The 19,505-nt window shown below is 36.9% G+C and overlaps 3 protein-coding genes and 1 long non-coding RNA gene across 5 annotated transcripts; 3 read left to right on the top strand and 1 right to left on the bottom strand.

The window, feature by feature from the left end:
- The first annotated feature begins 1,117 nt into the window (after positions 1-1,117).
- Positions 1,118-5,713, top strand: LOC135595789 (26S proteasome non-ATPase regulatory subunit 6-like). The gene is made up of 8 exons (XM_065087181.1): positions 1,118-1,258; positions 1,347-1,461; positions 3,560-3,650; positions 3,736-3,881; positions 3,978-4,197; positions 4,282-4,390; positions 4,972-5,140; positions 5,416-5,713. The coding sequence occupies exons 1-8, from the start codon at positions 1,123-1,125 to the stop codon at positions 5,588-5,590; spliced, it is 1,161 nt and encodes a 386-aa protein (XP_064943253.1). The 5' UTR covers positions 1,118-1,122; the 3' UTR covers positions 5,591-5,713.
- A 952-nt stretch (positions 5,714-6,665) lies between these two features.
- LOC135585875 (uncharacterized) lies at positions 6,666-11,198 on the top strand. Of its 2 annotated transcripts, none has more exons than XM_065087179.1 (7): positions 6,666-6,811; positions 7,756-8,103; positions 9,081-9,308; positions 9,421-9,775; positions 9,867-9,991; positions 10,130-10,265; positions 10,844-11,198. In XM_065087179.1, exons 2-7 carry the CDS (start codon positions 7,760-7,762, stop codon positions 11,081-11,083), a joined length of 1,428 nt encoding a protein of 475 aa, XP_064943251.1. In that variant the 5' UTR covers positions 6,666-6,811; positions 7,756-7,759; the 3' UTR covers positions 11,084-11,198. The 2 variants fall into 2 exon arrangements, with proteins under 2 accessions (XP_064943251.1, XP_064943252.1); XM_065087180.1 differs by having other exon boundaries at positions 6,692-6,798.
- Positions 11,199-12,124: 926 nt separating this feature from the next.
- Positions 12,125-19,495, bottom strand: LOC108951430 (uncharacterized). The gene is made up of 6 exons (XR_010480649.1): positions 19,246-19,495; positions 16,890-18,449; positions 14,294-14,479; positions 14,045-14,212; positions 13,313-13,829; positions 12,125-13,229 (listed from the first exon to the last, which is right to left on the bottom strand). It is a non-coding gene; the product is annotated as an uncharacterized LOC108951430 (long non-coding RNA).
- LOC135595788 (lysine histidine transporter 1-like) lies at positions 12,991-15,812 on the top strand. Its single transcript, XM_065087178.1, has 7 exons — positions 12,991-13,184; positions 13,442-13,825; positions 14,062-14,452; positions 14,996-15,101; positions 15,190-15,281; positions 15,533-15,601; positions 15,676-15,812. The coding sequence occupies exons 1-7, from the start codon at positions 13,006-13,008 to the stop codon at positions 15,772-15,774; spliced, it is 1,320 nt and encodes a 439-aa protein (XP_064943250.1). The 5' UTR covers positions 12,991-13,005; the 3' UTR covers positions 15,775-15,812.
- Positions 19,496-19,505: the final 10 nt, after the last annotated feature.

Here is a 19,505-nt window from a genome sequence, read left to right as displayed (position 1 = left end):
CAACTCGGTCGGGTCAGTTTTGACCCTCCAACCTATATTAGGTCAAATATGATCGACCAGCTCAAGTTCAGTCGATTTAGCCCGACCATGGGTCAAGTCAATTTGCTCGATCGGCTCGGGTTGGGTTAATTTAGCCTTACCAACTCGGGTTAGGTCCATATAGCCCAATGCGGCCCATTTATCACTTGTATTAAAAGATACAATATAAATGTATATAATATTTTATTGGGCTGATGACATTTAAAGTGTGTTCATTTACGCCCAATATAGAAAAAAATTAAAGTGCTCCATTCAACCTAAGGTGTCTTATTCAATTTATGCAATAAAAAAGTATCGAAAACACTTGATGCAATAAAAAATATTCAATTTATGCATAATAACTTTTCTTGGTTTAAAAAGATAATCGAAGTATATATTACTTCTCCCAATATATTCTTTGTGCATGATGTATCTATCAAAAATAAAAATATATACCAAGTGATTAATACATCGTCTTCTTTCAATGCATCTACTTATGATAAGAAAATAATTAAAGCATTTGATGCATCCCAAAACGTCTCGTTGATATATACTATATCTATATAAAAAAAAGCAACTAATGCATAATTTAATTATTTTTAAATATAAAAATTGATAATAATTAAGATCTTGAAACGTATTGAAAGTCCTCACATCAAAACACAATGAAAAGAGATAAATGATATGATTATGGGATAAAAGAATATGAGGTATAGATATTTTTCGCCTTCAAATAAATTTCTTCTTCAAATATTCAACGATCTTCTATTTTGGATAGGACTAAATTCAGATTAAATGGTTAGATATAATACAAGATATTTTGAGTTGGTAAATAAAACCTACATAAGAGTACTAAGTCTTTTAGGTTAATTTTCACCCGTTGGAATTATTTTATTCTTAATAGGAAAACCGAACCGAGGTTGAGCCCACCCAAACCCAAACCCAAACCCCGATCGTTGATTCGGATTCGGGTCAGTTAGGCTCCGAGTTCGGATTCAGGGCTTCGTGGACAAACGAGCCGCGCCCGTTAAGCCAGGGCGGAAACCCTATAAAACCGAAGCGGAAACGAAGCGACGCAGGAAAAGAAGACAGCGTGAGTGAGCAATGGAAGCGCAAGACGGCACTCAGCAACAGCATATCGCCCTCGCCCACAAGCTCTTCCTCCTCACCCACCCCGACGTCGACGACATCGAGAAGGTCCGCCTCCGTGATGAGGTTCTCGATGCCGTCAAGACCCGTGGTAACGATGACGACGACATCCACCATTTGTGCCCTTTCTCTCTTCCTTCCATTCGCGGTCCTGATGTTATTGCATGCTTGTTCGATAGACATGGCCTCCCTATACGAGTCCCTCGCTGTCGCCTCGGTGCTGGAGATGGACACTGCGGTTCTTGATCGCATGAGAAAGAGGATCGAGGACGAGCTTAAGACGCTCGATGACAAGTGAGATCCGTTGTTTTAGTTCTTGTTTTTGTTTGTTTCTGTTTCCTATTGATGTTGTTTGAATATGACACAGAAAACGTATAAACATAGAGGGATAGGGAGACAGAGAGAGATTAATAACTCGGTGAAACTAAATAATGATTGCTCCTTAATATGCAATATTGTCTGTTCTTTTATTTTTTCTCCATGAGGTATGTTCATTTATATGTTCCTACTCATGACAAGATTTGTGCTGATTTTTTTTGTAGACTCTTAATTTACATTTACGAGTTAACAGTGCATTATCCTTATTTTACAATAATTTTTTGATTTTCTTGATGTAGATCTGGTCAAGTATCTAAGTAGCCTTTTTTTTTTTTTTTTTTTTGTTCTCTTTTATGGAGATCACATCCTTTATGTCAAAGATGCTCTCTATGGTTGGCTTTAACCATTGGTGTTAGAATATATCACAGATACTAGCCATACATAAGTTGTCAACCATGGATTTAATTGTGCCCGCCAGACTGATGTAACACCCTGGTTTGTTGATCGGCCAATATATAATACAGTATGGACTAGCATTTATACCCTTGTTCTCAACAATTGACCAGACTGGGGCATTGCACAGTGATATTGCTATTGAGATTGGGTTTTGGCAGAAGATGAATTTTGCAATTATTGAGTTCCTATTTCGTAATTTCATTGGTTCTGATATACAAGCGAGAATTTGACTTCTAGATGGATAGGGTCAACTGTAAGTGAATTTTGCAATTATTGAGTTCCTATTTCGTAATTTCATTGGTTCTGATATACAAGCGAGAATTTGACTTCTAGATGGATAGGGTCAACTGTAAGTGATTCAATATGTCATCTGGTTTTAAGTTTTAGATTATCTAAAGATGGAATGAGATCCAGAGATTCCTATGTATTTGTAATTGAGATTGAGTCTCCTTGCCTTGCCTGTGCATTTTCAAGTTTCCGTTGGTCATGTTCAAATTATATCAAATGATTCCTTTATTTAGATTAATGTGTGGTGCTCATGTTTCACATATGCAATAATTTTTATTCCTTTGTTATGATACTAGACATCCATCTTAACATTCTCATCTTCACACAAAATTTTTTCAATAATTTGTTTATTGTTGCCCAACAATATGAACCAATTAGCATAAATCGTCTTGTGAAATTTGTTTCACTAAGCATCTTGACCGGAAAAAAATCCCACATAGAAGCCTTACTGGATTTAGATTTGATTTTGGACCTAGTTAAATTCTAACCCTAAATATAATGACATAAGATTTTAACCCCATCTTGTAAATGTATATATATCTAGCCTTCTAAATCTTATTATATACTTGGATTTATATTTGGCCAAAGCTTAATGTATATGAAGAATATCTAAATATTTTTCAATGCTGATTACATTATTTCGATGGCTCTGAATAGCTTGAGTCTGCTTCGGATTTAACAAGAAGTACCGTATGGTAAAGCCCGATATCCGTTCTTGTATCTAATATGTACAATTGGTTATGGATCTTACATAGGTATTTCATGTTTGCTTCAAGTTTGTGTCTTGTTCACCTTACTGGATGGCGTTCAGCTCTTGAGGATATCTGTCTAAAATTTTCTCTATTGACAACCTTGTTATTAAGCATAATCTAGTAAAGCATGAGTCACAGACTAGCACATTGCCCCTGACCCTACCTCCTTTGTCCTCTGGTTGTATGCTCTATGTCCGTGACTCATGCCTTAATCTGGGAACTAAGTCTTGATATGTAGCATTGTTCATATGATAATCGGGATTTGGGACAACATCTCTAATCTGTAAAATAATGTCATAAATCTGATAGTATCTCTTGCTTTGAAGAAATTTAGTATCACCTCTAACTACTTCCAATCTTGTTTTATCCTTTGAATTTGTTTAAAGGAGAAAATAAATAATGAATATAAGAGTGGTTTCACTGTGAATTTTAAAGAAATCATTGTCCTTTTCTAACTTCACCATATGTTGTGCGGAATCTTGGCAATATGCAATAATCTTATAGTATAATTTGTTCTTACGAAATTATCAATTATGATTTAACATCAAAAATAAGATTTCACTTTTGATACAAAATAGGATTGCCGATGCTGAAGAAAACCTAGGAGAAAGTGAAGTACGTGAAGCTCATTTAGCAAAGTCCTTGTTCTTCATTCGGATTGGTGACAAGGTATTCAGGGCTTCAAATTTCTGAGGTTCACTGTGATATTAAGTGTTACATTTATACTCATGACATTTCATTTTTCCATTTACAGGAAAAGGCATTGGAGCAGCTCAAAACAACTGAGGGAAAAACTGTTGCTGCTGGTCAAAAGATGGACCTGGTCTTCTATACCTTACAACTTGGCTTCTTTTACATGGATTTTGATCTCATTTCTAAATCAATTGACAAGGCTAAGAAGTAAGTTCTTGATTTCTGGTGTTAAGAGTAAATCCATTATGCACTTTCTGATAAGGCTTGTGCTGAATCTATTTCATCTTGGCATGATCATGACAGCTTATTTGAAGGTGGTGGTGATTGGGAGAGAAAGAATAGGTTGAAAGTATACGAAGGCTTATATTGCATGTCTACCAGGAACTTTAAGAAAGCAGCCAGTTTGTTTTTGGACTCAATATCGACCTTCACAACTGATGAGATATTCTCTTATGATACCTTCATTTTCTATACTGTCCTTACAAGCATTATATCGTTGGACAGAGTCTCACTTAAACAAAAGGTATTCCAATAAATATGATGAGTCTCTGTTTTTTGTTTTTTGTGTTTTTTCAACTGGCTTATATTTTGATGAATTATATGGCAGGTTGTGGATGCACCTGAAATCCTTACGGTGATTGGCAAGATACCACATCTATCTGAATTTCTTAACTCCCTCTATGGCTGTCACTTCAAGTCATTTTTCTCTGCATTTTGTAAGCAGACAAAACTTTTTAAAACATGTCCATCCTATGCAACAATAAAAGATCCTATTTGTTTGTTTCCTTTTTTTATTTGCATGATAATTGTGCTAGTTATCTTAATGTCATAACATAAGTGTGTAACAGTTCTTGCCCAAGTTCATGTCGTAGCATTAATCTTTAGATTGATTGATGTTAAATGGGTGTGTTATTTGAGTTCCTAAAATGATATTTTCTCATGTTTCTATCATGTCTCTTCCAAGTTTTGTTACTCATCCACCCTCTTATTCTTTCTGCAGTAATTTACTTCACAGTTCATACCTTTATACCTGTTAACTGCTTAGCTTTAGAATCTAATATATGCAGCCTTTTGACATGATTGTGTCAAATCCTATCTTTTGCAGTATCATTTAGCTATTAAATAGCTTCACTTGACAAGGTTTACTAACCATAATGGTTGTACTTAATATATTTACTATGGTTTATCATCATAGTTACTTTCAACTTACATGTTCATTAATATTTCTATCGAAATTGCCTTGTTTTGGTCAAATATAACTTGTTTGATTGTGGTCTTTACTGGTCTTGCTTCTCAGCTGGACTGACTGAGCAGATAAAGTTGGATCGATATCTACAACCTCATTTCCGGTTCTACATGAGGGATATTTGCACAGTAGTTTATTCCCAGTTCCTTGAATCCTACAAGAGTGTGACTATGGAAGCAATGGCGGCAGCTTTTGGAGTATCTATTGGTTTCATTGATCAGTAAGTACTTTAACTGAATCGTTAGTGGTCAATGTTTTGTAGGTCCTGAAAATTTAAAATTCTTAAATACATTATAACGTCGTAACTATCTATAAGGAACATATTATCTAATTTAGGGAAACATTGACTTTACTGATATTACAAGTTGTTACGGAAGGAGCATGTACATCTGTGCATAAATTTCTGGTACTTTTTTCTTTTGGTGCCTATGACGTAATTTCTCTCTCTTTTAAGTTGACGGAACAATAATGCCTTAACTATTTACATATCTTTAGGGAATTATCTCGCTTCATAGCAACTGGGAAGCTTCATTGCAAGATCGACAAGGTTGCTGGTATCTTGGAGACCAACCGACCTGATGCCAAAAATGCACTTTACCAGGCAACTATCAAGCAAGGGGACTTCCTATTGAACCGAATCCAGAAGCTTTCTCGTGTGATAGACTTGTAACTGGATACCCATTTTGGCTTTCGACAACTTTCTGTAGTTGCAGCACTCTCATTTATCAGATTGTAACTCTTCATGATCCTGTTCTCAAGGAACTATTATCTTGTGTCATTAAACTAGTTACAATGGGACAGTGTTGACCTTGTGATTTATTTATTTAAAGGTTGTTTTTCTTGTTGGAAAATGTTTGGGAAGAAACTACTTAACAGCAACAAGTTCTTTCTATGAGCCTTCTTGCTTTGTAAAATTGCCAGTGGTGAGATACACACAAATCTTGTTGCCATGAAAGATATTGGAGTTAGATATTAGCCATCAAGCTTGGAATTGACTGGGATCTGTCATGATCTTTGAAACAACGATTGTGATCAGAAGATTTCATCTGTTTGGAATTTCTAATTTCATTAGAAATTATAATTTGCCTTATAATATTTGTCATTTATCAAAACATTATAAATTTTCGGACGCATCAATAAAACCAAACCAACAATATATGAGCAGCTTTTTGCGGACAAAAGTGGTTACCTGTGTCAGGTATCTTTTGGCGTGTAAAGTGTGAAAGCCAACAACTAATTTGAGATGATGACAGAAAACAAAACATTAAAAAAGGATTATTATTTACAACCCCTTTTTGATTATTTATAAATTTATGTTAATAATTTATAATATTCCTAAGTTATTCCTTTATAAATAAATATATATGTCCTTACTTTATAACTCAATTCTAATAATTTTTTTTTACTTCTTACCTATAATCCTTTTTTTAAAAAAATTCTTCTCCTCCTTCTTTTCTTAATAGTCTGAAGTGACGTAATAAATAATAAATCAAGACGATCTGAAGATTAAAAAAAAAAAAGACAGGAAGAGTCGACGTCAATAAGTGCATAGGTGAAAAAGAAAAGAAAAGAGTAAAAATAAAAATAAAATTATTATTTTATTATTTTTAAGAATTTATAAATAGTAAGAAATTGTGAATAGTAAGAATGGCTCAAAATAGTAAACTTCAAAAAAAAAAAGCACGCCTCATTACTTGCTTCTTATATAACGGGTTACCGGGGCGTGGAAAGAGCTAAACCCGCATCCGCTGTTCATGCTATAAATGCAAAGGGAAGTAGAGCTGATCCAGATCTCACTCGGCTCCTCTCCTCGTCCCAAGGCAGAAGTAACCGGGGCGAAGGATACGAGAACGAGACCCCAACCCTGAAACAAGCAGGGTAAGGCGAAGAGGTACTGTACTCTTTAATCTCGCGTTCTCTTCATTTTCAGTTTCTTTTGGTCTGGTTTCGACCTAAGATGGTGTCCCGTTTTGCGCTGGAGGCGTGCAGTCTGGATCGCTATAAGATCCACGGCTTGATCACAAGAGCGGAGTTGAATTATGGATTTGAATGAGATGTTTTAGGAACTAACGAACACTTCTAGGGTTTTCTGTTCTTAGGTGCTCTGATTTGACATTGCAGCCAATTTTTGGACGTTTTGGTTATCTTCTGGACGATCTATTGTTTCATGTGGAGCCTTCCGAAGTTTGAATCAGTATACGTGTAGATCGATGCTTGCTTAAAATTTACAATTATATAGTAGTCCTCATTCTTTGTCGGTAGAATTGTTCGCATTGTCTTAATCATTCAATGTTTTTATAAGTCAGTTTATGCAGCATTTTGACTTGAATAGTCAGTTTCTCTAATGTGATGAAACATGTTTGTACAGATGTCTATATCAAATTTCAAGCCTTTCTTTACTGCGTATGTTGTGGATTTATAGTAAAGATCATTTGTAATGCAAGAAAGTGATTGCTAAAATGTTTGGTTGGTGACGTTATTATGTTTTATTTGAAATAATTTTTGAAAATTCATAAATTTTACAGCTCAGTAAACCAGTCCTTTTATTACATCATATGCTTTCCTCCACCTTTCCAGCTGATCGAGTCAGTGATAGTTTTTCTCACTGAAGTTTCTAAATCGCAATGTTGAGTAGATGTCCTGGTTTACCCAAATCTTGGATTGTATTATTATCTGTTTTCATTGTTTAGATGTGTAGCATGTGTTCCTTATCTTTTGATTGTTGATGTACTAGAGCATAAAGAAAGTTCAAATTGTTCCTTTAAACCAATGTGCATATGTTTTGGATCAATTTATTATTCTGTCTTAGCAAATTGTTTATGGGTTCACGTACAGGAAAATGGCAGGAGGGTTCAGAGTGCTCCATCTTGTTAGGCCATTCCTAGCATTCTTGCCTGAAGTTCAGAGTGCTGATCGTAAAATTCCCTTTAGGGAAAAAGTTATCTACACTGTCATCTCCCTCTTTATCTTTCTAGTTTGCAGTCAGCTTCCTCTTTATGGTATTCACTCAACTACTGGAGCGGATCCCTTTTATTGGATGCGTGTGATCCTTGCATCAAATCGGGGAACTGTCATGGAACTTGGTATTACTCCAATTGTGACTTCTGGACTAGTGATGCAGCTCTTGGTTGGGTCAAAGATCATTGAAGTTGACAACAGTGTACGGGAGGATCGTGCTCTTTTGTAAGTGGTTCCTATCTGATTATTTAATGCCATAAGCCTTTGAAATGGCTTGAAACAGTATACATAGATCAGTGATAAGGTTTTGAGTAAGTTATTGCATGCCTTTCAAAGACATGAGCCCTACCATTAACGTATTCTACGATGAACATGCAGATAAGTTTTGGTTATATTTTACTGTATGATAACATTATATAATTGGACATTATTTGGAAGCAACTATGGCAAGTAATTTTGTTTACATCATTCTTTTGACAGGATATGTGGTTATGCACTACAGATTTATAGTTGAGAAACAACTGAAAGAAGTTAAAACTATGCCTGGATTTAATAACATTTGAAGCAAGAATTGTTGTACCCTCGAAACGGTACAAAATGGACAGCACATACCAGTTCGGGCATGGACTGGTACGCAGACCACCTCCGTTTTGGATGCGCACTCCAACTCAGATTAGAAAAAACTTAAAATAGCTGTGAGGCCCATCCAACTCAGCAGTAAAAAAAGGAAAAAAAAAAAAAAGAAACTAGCGAGCCCTCTTGCGTTCAACACTGCATTGCGACGCCATTGTTGCCTCGTTCCTTCTTCTTAGGTTGAGGATCGTAATGTTGTACTGGCACAAATTTTAGATCATTCCGTCATTCACATCTACGTTTCCATTTGCAAGTGGAATTATTGGTCATTTGGAGATTGAACGCATTAGAAATTTTGTTTCCTCTATCTTATTTTACGTGAATATACTTCCTGATACCTAAAAGGAACTTGTTTTTTTTTTTTCTCCAATAGTCATAATTGTATATTGTTCTTTGGTGTCCTATCTTTCTGTGTTTGTAATTTTAATCAGCGATGTCTGTGATTAACAAACTGTATACAGCAATACCCTTATCTTTTCCTCTTTTTTAGAGTCAGGTATATTTATTTTTTCACTACACAATAACATGAAGTGGTTGATTGATCTCTCTAATTGTTGTTCTGTTTCCAGAAATGGCGCTCAAAAGTTGCTTGGCATTCTAATTGCTATTGGAGAGGCTGTTGCATATGTTCTATCTGGAATGTATGGAAGTGTCAGCCAACTGGGAACTGGGAATGCTATTCTGATAATACTTCAGCTTTTTTTTGCTGGTATCATTGTCATTTGTTTGGATGAACTTCTCCAGAAAGGATATGGTTTGGGATCTGGTATATCATTGTTCATTGCTACCAATATCTGGTAAGTCTAATCACTTTTATCTTTCATTTTTACCATCATATAGGTCATTGACTTTGATTTTTCATAACATCTGTTAGTGCGTTGTACATGATATTTTTGCTCAATCATGCAGTGAAAATATCATCTGGAAGGCATTTAGCCCGACGACCATAAACAGTGGACGTGGTGCTGAATTCGAAGGTGCCGTTATTGCTCTGTTCCATTTACTGATTACACGCACAGATAAAGTTCGTGCTCTTCGTGAGGCCTTCTACCGTCAGAACCTTCCAAATGTGACCAACTTGCTTGCGACGGTCTTGGTCTTCCTCATAGTAATCTATTTCCAAGGTTTTCGTGTTGTGTTGCCTGTGAGGTCGAAGAATGCCCGTGGACAGCAAGGTTCCTACCCTATTAAATTGTTTTACACCTCCAATATGCCCATCATTTTGCAGTCGGCACTTGTCTCTAATCTGTACTTCATCTCCCAGGTACTGCAACTCCTAACCCTCAAAAGTTGTCTAATCATACTGGCATTATACTTTTTGGATTCTACCTAATTGTTCTTCCTGGTTGATGCAGTTGTTGTACAGGAGGTACAGTGGAAATTTTCTGGTAAATCTGTTAGGTAAGTGGAAGGAATCCGAGTATTCTGGCCAATCCATCCCTGTGGGTGGTATTGCTTACTATATAACGGCACCATCGAGGTGATTAATCTCTCTCTCATGATTATTTCGAGTGTACGTTTTGATGTATGTGGCTGTGGAGCAAAATTTTCCTATCATTGTTTTGCCGTTTTATCTTTTGTTGCTTATTATCTTTATGTTTGAAATTACATTGTGCAGCTTGGTGGATATGGCAGCGAATCCATTTCATGCACTCTTCTATATTGTTTTTATGCTCTCAGCTTGTGCTCTTTTCTCAAAGACTTGGATAGAAGTCTCTGGATCGTCAGCAAGAGATGTGGCCAAGCAGCTTAAGGTATGATCCTAACTTCAAGATATCCCAACTGATTATACTTTTACTAGCAGCATTGTAACGAAAACTAGGTTGATGAAGATCAAGATGCTTAGTACAATAGTATTGGCAGCAGCATCTTGAGAGATATGATCTAGGAGTTAGATTAGATTATCTTGTATAACATTAGGAGTAAAGAAATGATCGTAAAGTATTTGATTATCAAATGCGTAGATGCTAGTCTTATTATAAGATTAACGTATGGTTGTGGGAAGGTGTTACTTGCTCCATAGCTCGTTTGGAAAGAAGGGTTATATTGTGCGGGTAACATAAAAATTGGAGGTACAGAGAGGTGATGAATTAAATGCTGACTATTTTTATTCATCCAAATTTTATATGAAAACTTCGTGTGTTAAGTTTATTTGGAAAAATCTCTTTAAATTTTTATGACAGATTAACAATTTAGTAAAGGATGCACTCTTCTTCAAGTGATTTGTTGCATTGTAGCCAACATAGGCACTTGTCAAATCCTTCTTTTTTTCTAGCTTTCCGTATATAAGCAAACTATATAGCTTATGTTCTTGCCATTTGGTATATTGAAGGAGCAACAAATGGTGATGCCCGGGCATCGAGAGTCAAATTTGCAGAAGGAATTGAACAGATACATCCCGACCGCTGCAGCTTTCGGTGGAATGTGCATTGGCGCATTGACAGTTATAGCAGATTTCATGGGTGCAATCGGTTCTGGAACTGGAATTCTTCTTGCCGTAACAATCATATATCAGTACTTTGAGACATTTGAGAAGGAAAGAGCCAGCGAGCTCGGGTTCTTTGGTCTTTGATTCTTAGGATCTGTGTTTGACAATTAGTTGGCACAGGAAAATATTCTGATACGGTGCATCATCTGATTACTAATGTGCTATCATTAGAGCTTACTTCAATTCATAATTACTGACATGCTGATGACTCTTTGCTTGATTTTATAACCCATGTTGTTCTACAGCTATCCCTTCAATCATCATCACAAACAGAAACGAGGAATGTTCTGAGCATAACGAGTCATGGATCCCTGAAAAATCATGAAACAAGGAAGAAATTGGAGGAATAATGGAAAATATGTAGTAGCTGTTGGTGTTCTATGGTTTCCTGTCAATTCTTGTTCTGATCTATAGCACGTCAGCCATTTGACATATAACAATGATGTCTAGCATATAAAAGTGATCGTCAGTGTCGGTGGTGTGACCGAAGATGCGATATGTATCGTCGGTGTCGGTGGATGATTTGATGTTGATCAGCCCAACTTAGGTTTGGACCTATCTGCATGGAATTCACGAACATGCCTCAGAGCTCTGATGGGGTGTTGTCCTTGAGGTCTCATTCCCGACATAGGTTTGGACCTCACGTCCCACATTTCGAGCTCAGCTCTGATAGGGTGTTGTCCCGAGATGCCCTTCTCGATATGGAGTCGCGTACATGCTCGACATTTTGAACTCTCGAGGGGGTATCGTCTCGATGCGTCTTGTGTCGATAATGGGTTCTCGGCATGATCCTTTTAAAATGTCAATTAGCCAAATATGAGTTAAAAGTGAAAAGATAGATGGCTCAAATCTCAATCATCACGTTTAGCTATGTCTTTTTACGAGATGAGATGCTCCCTTAGTAATTTGTAGTTATAATAAATATTTTTATATAATAAAAAAATCTTTAAAAAATATATTTTCTATTCCAATTTTTATTGATGTGATGGAGATACGAGGTAGTAGAGTAATACCACGAGCTCACAGCTGATTGAGGAAGGCCGAGGGCTTAGATAAAATTGAGAATTTTCAGAGCCACGACAACACTGAGATATATGAGAAATCTGTTAAGATTCTTGAAACATATTGGTTGGAAGAGGAAGATGATGCAATGCCAGGTGATACGACTCAATCATGATTCGACTTTGGCAATAATGACCAGTCAGTACAGTTCCTTCTGGTGGATTCAACTTTGGCTTGGCTGAAAGGTAGATAGCTAATCTTCAGGTGAGACTTGTTGAAAGACTATTGACATTTTCATGTTGACGAAGGCTATTATGTTTAAATTGTAGGGGTCTCCCATGAGGAATGGGTGAAGGACTTCCTATCAAAACTAAAAAGATAACGTTTAGATATGGAGTGAAGATTCAGAATTCTTTTGGCTAGTTTGCAGTGCACACTAGACTCACAAGCCTTGTTACGACCAAGAACGAGTTCTCCAACTAGACGTGATTGCCAAGAACGAGACGATCCCTTTTTCCCGTATCAATTCCAAGAAATAGCATCATTGGGTCGGACGGTCCCACATCAAGATCCTACGACGTCTTGTTCTCTCGGTTTGGAAGCTGCAGCGATGCGACACGCGCCCGGCAGCTCCTTCTGCGGTCGGTCAACGAGTCGGACCGCCAACAAAATCTGTCCTTCAATTGTGTGGTCCCAGAATCCCACCATAAATGTCAAACTGGGTACGAGATAGATTCGGAGAATCTCCCGCGCTCGACGAGAGATTCTGGATCCCCTGGGCGGGTATAAGAATCCGTCAAAACTCCTTTGCCTCGTTTGGTCTTCGACAGCAGCCACATGTTTTGGGGAAACATAGCTATTCTATCTCCTATATGCGCAACCCCGTCGCAACGAGGAACGCAAGAGGAAGCGGAAAGAGAGAGGAAGGCAAGAGGAGGAGGAGCACAGATCTAAGTTGCGTCCCTCTCTCCATCTCTTTGCAGGTTGTCTGAGCTTCGGGTCCCATGAGCGAGCCGGAACGCAATGACCTCCTGCAGCAGAGCAAGGAGAAGGCCATCGACGACTGGCTTCCCATCACCTCGAACCGGAGCGCCAAGTGGTGGTACTCTGCCTTCCACAATGTCACGGCCATGGTCGGCGCCGGCGTCCTCAGCTTGCCCTACGCCATGGCAGAACTCGGATGGTATACTTTCCTCATCTCATCTCATCTAAAGCCTTCCTTTAAAGCCTGTCGATGAGATAACATTTATGATTTCATATTCTTAACAGAGAAAGAAAAAACCTGAGTATGATTCTGACAATGAACCTGACCTTACGTCTCGATCGACGAGATGCAAGTTCGATCTCATGATCTTATTGTTAAATCATCTTTTGATTTCGAATCCAACTTCAATTCGATCTAGGATGAGTGTCATCAGACTAATGTTGCCGCAAACTCAGGGGGCCTGGCGTGGCGGTGCTCGTCTTGTCGTGGATCATCACCTTGTACACCCTATGGCAGATGGTGGAGATGCACGAGATGGTCCCTGGCAAGCGATTCGACCGCTACCACGAGCTGGGACAGCATGTGTTTGGAGAAAAGCTCGGGCTCTGGATCATCGTCCCGCAGCAGCTGATCGTGGAGGTCGGCACCGACATCGTGTACATGGTCACCGGTGGCAGGTCCATCAAGAAGTTCCACGACACCATCTGCCCCGACTGCAAGAACATCAAGCTTTCTTACTTCATCATGATCTTCGCCTCCGTGCAGTTTGTTCTCTCTCAGCTTCCCGACTTCAACTCCATCTCAGGCGTCTCCTTGGCCGCGGCTGTCATGTCCCTCAGGTACCTACATCATCGTCATTTCAAATATCACGAAAACTCTCATGATCCCTTAAAGGAACATAATCCAAATAAATAATCACGTCACACTATAATAAAAAAATAACAAATTTAATCCAATAGGTATTCCAAAACTTTATTCCTTATTCAAGGTTTCAAGAAATGCTATACCAATCTAAATTTCAGAATCATAACACCAATTGTGAGTATGATTTGACAAACCTCTGCGATATGATCAGCTACTCTACCATTGCCTGGGTTGCATCCGTGGAGAAAGGCCAACCAGATGTTGATTACAGCTACAAGGCTTCAACCACAACAGGAGTTGTCTTCAACTTCCTCAGTGCGCTGGGAGATGTTGCCTTTGCATATGCAGGGCACAATGTGGTGCTGGAAATCCAAGCAACCATACCTTCCACTCCTGAGAAGCCTTCGAAGAAACCAATGTGGAGGGGTGTGGTTGTTGCTTACCTTGTTGTTGCTATTTGCTACTTCCCTGTTGCTCTAATTGGATACTGGGCCTTTGGCAATGCTGTTGATGACAACATTCTCATCACCCTTGAGAAGCCAAGGTGGTTGATTGCAACTGCCAATATATTCGTCGTGATCCATGTCATCGGAAGTTATCAGGTACTGATAGTGCTCATCATTGATAACCTGAAAAATGAAGCCATTGAACTTTGGTAAAAATACATTTCTAAAGCAAGATTCTAATTTCTCCCCTCGCTCTTTTCATTTTGAATGCTCTAATTTTGCATTAGTTAATGTAATATGAAGGTAAAAAAAAATCATTTAATACATACTATAGCATCTCCATCGTAAAAAATTGACCGATCATGCAAAAAATATTTCATATCAGTCATGAGCATAAATATTTAGGTACAGTGTGAAACATTAGAATCTTATGCAATTCTAAATCACAGACAGCTCCTTTCTATTTATTATGGTATCAAGAAGAATACAAATTTCATCATCAAAATACAAATGATACAGAAACCAACATACTCAGTTTTATGGCACCAGAACATAGATCTGAATCCACATGACATTTGGATATTTATTTCAACTATAAAACAACAAGACCAAGACACTGCAAATGTGAACAATGTTGAGTACCACAGTATCTCATTGTTCATTCTGATTCATTTCTTTGTTATGTGGCTATTCATGCAGATCTATGCCATGCCTGTGTTTGACATGATAGAAACAGTGCTTGTCAAGAAATTCCACCTTCCGCCAGGTCTTACTCTTCGCTTAGTTGCAAGAAGTGCTTATGTTGGTAAAGTCATTCTCCCTCAGTCATATTTTTCTATAGAAACAAAACTACAGACATTGTTCAATCTGTTCTCAATATAATTCCTCGGCAGCATTTACAATGTTCGTGGGCATAGCCGTCCCTTTCTTTGGGGGTTTGCTTGGGTTTCTCGGAGGCTTTGCATTTGCACCAACAACTTATTTTGTAAGCCATAGTCTCTGTTCTTTCTCTTAATCCATCAAACTACATGTCTTTTGTCTATATCTTGATCTTCTACTCATTCAAAGATGTGAAAGAAAAAGGGTCCAGTGACAAGTCTCCTGCTAATGTTGAGTCTGAAACGGGAACCAACATAAAAGAAAAGCCAAACCACTCAAGTTTTAATGTTTTTGTGATTGCGTTAAGTAATTATTTTGTCTTCTTCCTATTTAACATATGGTGAATATATTTCACAGCTCCCCTGCATCATGTGGCTAGCTATCTACAAGCCAAAGAAGTTCAGCTTGTCTTGGATCACAAACTGGGTAAGTCAGCTCTTCTCAAGATCTAACTTCTCAGATTAGTCAGCAGCTAATTTTGTCGTCTTGATGATCTTTAGATCTGCATTATACTGGGGGTTCTACTGATGATCTTATCACCTATTGGAGGAATGAGGACGATCATATTAAGTGCAAAGGACTACGCATTTTTCTCATGACCTTGCCAATCAACTATGTAGATGGCAACAAGATTAGCCTGACATGCTTGATTCATTGTATTGCCAAAATGGTGCTCATTAGATATGAACAAAATGTCATCAACTACAGACACTGTAGTTAGGCTGTCTTTGAAAACACATTTGCATTCTTAATATGCAGTTGGAGAAAAGGGGTTGAGTGAATGTGCAATTGCAGAATGCCCTGAATGTTTGAATAAACAATAGATGAAAACTACATTTTAAATATGCATTCACGTAAGTATTGTTTGGTAAAATTATATTTCAAAAGTCCATTGAGTATTTTGTGATAAATTTACCTATCTAATATTTTTAATATTTATTATAAAGCGAATATAGTTTTTATTTAAATTAATAAGTAAGTAAATAAATATATAAATATATGTAATCTTATAAAAAAATTCATATGACCCAAATATATAATAAATAAATAATATAATCATATAAATAAATATAACATAATCTTTGAAAATAAATAAATTTGGTTTTTCACTAAATTATTATGATAAATTGATAAATATGTAATTTTAAATAAAGTCATAAGGTACTTTCAGAATTTAAAAAATTATATTAACATTCCACAAATACTGAAATACTAATGTTACTTTGAGATAACATCAACATTTGAGCACTTGCAATACAACATCAAGACTAAATGTGATTTGAAAAAAAATTACTAAATACAAATACACATTTCAAATGTGTCCCCAATCGCACCCTTAGACCTAGTTGCTTGGTTCCACTAGATGGTTTCTATTAATGACATCCATGTTGCTTTGTTCATATTATTATAATGTAACTATTTTTTGTGGCAGACAAGTCCTTTGATGGAATGCATAATTTCTATTGTTTACTGCATGCTATCGAGAACCAGATTGTTGAAATGGAGTGACTAGCTCAGGAAATCCAAAACAACTCACCAAGGGAAGTAGAGGTTACTCATCAACAGTTGGAAACAAAATAATAATAATAATAATAATCTGAAAAGTGCAATTACTTCTCTAGAAGAAAGTTCAACCAACTGATTGTATTCATTTCTAAGAAACGTCATTGTTTAGTAGAACTATCAGTCAACAACATTGATTAAAAACATTTACCTTTCATGTGCTGGCATCAATGAGTGATAACACACTCCATAAGCAACCCTTTGCTTGCCCATGAGAGACTATCTTGCAAATTAGAAATCTTTATCAAAACATCTGTAAGTAGCACTTCAGAATTAGTCAAATCAACAGCTTACCTGCTCAAATGAATTAAAATTGAATATAACAAGGAGCTGTAGATGCATAGATTACTATATATAGAACAAAAAATAATTGGCCAAAAACAGCAAAAATTCATCTCATAAAGAAAACGGAACATATTTCTCTTCATAAAATTATATACAAAACAAATGGTGAGCATTAAGAACTGCAAAGCTCTTTGAAAACTCAATGTTTGATAGGCTGAAAGGGATGATGCTCCATTTACAAGCCAAAAGGATAGTAGATTGTTTTATTGTCAGTATTATAATTTCCTGTGTGATGAGGAACATATATGAAATATTTAACAATCCACTAGTGGAAGTTATATGTCTATATATATAGTTATATATGAAACTTTCAGTGATTCGCCAGTGAAATTTAAAAAGGCATACCAGTTTCTAATAGTGCAAGTCCATTTTAAGTTACTATCTTACCTTCATCATTGAGCCCCCTACATGGTTTGAAATGTTCAAAGATATTGTAATGTTTCAAGCTTTATGTATGAAAAGTTTGAGGATGTTATCCATTGCAATGAGAAATAAAAAGAATGTAAGCCATTACACAAGGCTCCCATTAATACAAAATACAACAAAGCAGATGTTCCATGACCCTAGCTCTGACTACCAAAGTTGCAAATGGACATCTTACGGTGGCACCAAAGTTCACCCTTGATTTTCACATAAGAGATCCTACTATTCACCTCTGGAACAGTGCAAAAATTGTTACTTTAACATGAAAGCATCATCCAATATTCTTAGCCAGAGAATTGACAGATTTTACGAAAATAAACCAGCTAAATTGTACATAAATTTTGGGACACAAACACATACGAACAAGAGTAAATAAAACTTCAAGAGGACCTTAAGGACTTATGTAGAGGAAAATGTTATTCGCCTGAGTTGGCAAACACATTAGCTTTTAAATAATTCAACTTTCGCTTTTTAAAAAAGAATCCTATGCTGAACAAATCTAAGGGAATAAAAAGAATCAAAAGTAGAACCAATCTTATAGTTAGCAGTCTTTGAGAATAAAGGTAAGCTAAAGAACCAGGAAAAAAAAATGATAGAAGAGCATACACTGAAAGAGGAGCATCCAGAGATAACATTTATCTTGTTTCTTCCAATCTTATACTTAACAGTCTTTGAGAATAAAGGTAAACTAAAGAACCAGAAAGAAAAAAAAACAAATGATAGAAGAGCAAACACTGAAAGAGGAGCATCCAGAGATAACATTTATCGTGTTTCTTCTTCTTTTCTATTCTTCACTGCAGTTGGAACCCCTTTCGGAGTACATTCTACAACAGCCATCTGCTCTGTCTATTTTACTACTTGTCCAACTATATATAAAAACCTGGGGCAGATAGAAGGTCAAAAGCTTTACATGTAGAGCAACTTCTTCTGGTTACCATACTCCCTGAAAATTCAATCAAATGCTATCCCATGTTACACCAGCCATAAGAAACTAAAGGAAAAAAGAAAAAAAAAAACAATTATTGGTTTATGCTTAGGAGAAAAACGTATCTGGCAAAGCCAAGAATATTTGTGGATAGAATGAGCATAATTATACAACTTAGCTAAAACATGAGTAAAAACTGAGAAGCTTTAAACAAACATCTTCAGGTTATTGGAAAGAATGATGTACAGCATGTTGCAACAACTATTTCCTGTAAACTAGGTTAGTCAACATCTTGACCAATCCACATCTTTTTTGTTCTATTTCGGGCAGCAAATATTCTGTTGTTATCCGATGATATATTTCGGTAGAAAATATGATTGAAGACAACCACCGAACACTTAAAGCTCAGCCCTTGAGTCTTGCTTCTTTGATCTCAGATATTAACTTTGATACTGTTACTAGCATCTGAAGTGCATCTTAAGCTGCAAAGTTTATCAACACCAAAGAGATCCATTTTTTGTTGTTATTCAAAACGAATAATTTCAACTTCTGAATATGTATACATATCATGCTGGTGGAACCGCATCAAACATCAATGGAAACATGTCATGGAGCTTGCAACTATCGGCACCGAGAAAGATGCCGATTTGGGAACCGACAAGCCAAAACGATCCCTGAAGTAGCCTTTTGTAGTTTAATTTTATCATGATTTCGATAAATGCTTATATAACAAAATCGACTCATAGGCCCAAAGGTGTCTCTGACAACGAGGCAGCAAAACGAGAATAAACGAAAAAGTCAGGATCGAACAAACCATAAAAAATGGACTTCTCCTGTTCAAATCGCCAAATGGAAAACCAATCTGTGCCCAGAGCCCTAATTAGGTCAAATAAGAAAGCCAAATGATACCATCCGTAGCTGGATGGAAGCGAGGGCGAACCCTCGGTGGAAGAGAGGCTATAGGAGCGGCGGACATCTCCTGAATCAAACATTCACATGATGCAGCGATTGGAGGTCCGAAAAGGAGAGAATCGAATCAAAATGGACTTGCTCGGTTTCCTTCTCGACGATAAT

Source organism: Musa acuminata, chromosome BXJ1-10 (genome assembly GCF_036884655.1).
Source record: "Musa acuminata AAA Group cultivar baxijiao chromosome BXJ1-10, Cavendish_Baxijiao_AAA, whole genome shotgun sequence".
Classification (NCBI taxonomy): Eukaryota; Viridiplantae; Streptophyta; class Magnoliopsida; order Zingiberales; family Musaceae; genus Musa; species Musa acuminata.
The sequence above is the reverse complement of the archived record's forward strand: the minus strand, read 5'-3'. Positions and strand labels throughout refer to the sequence as shown.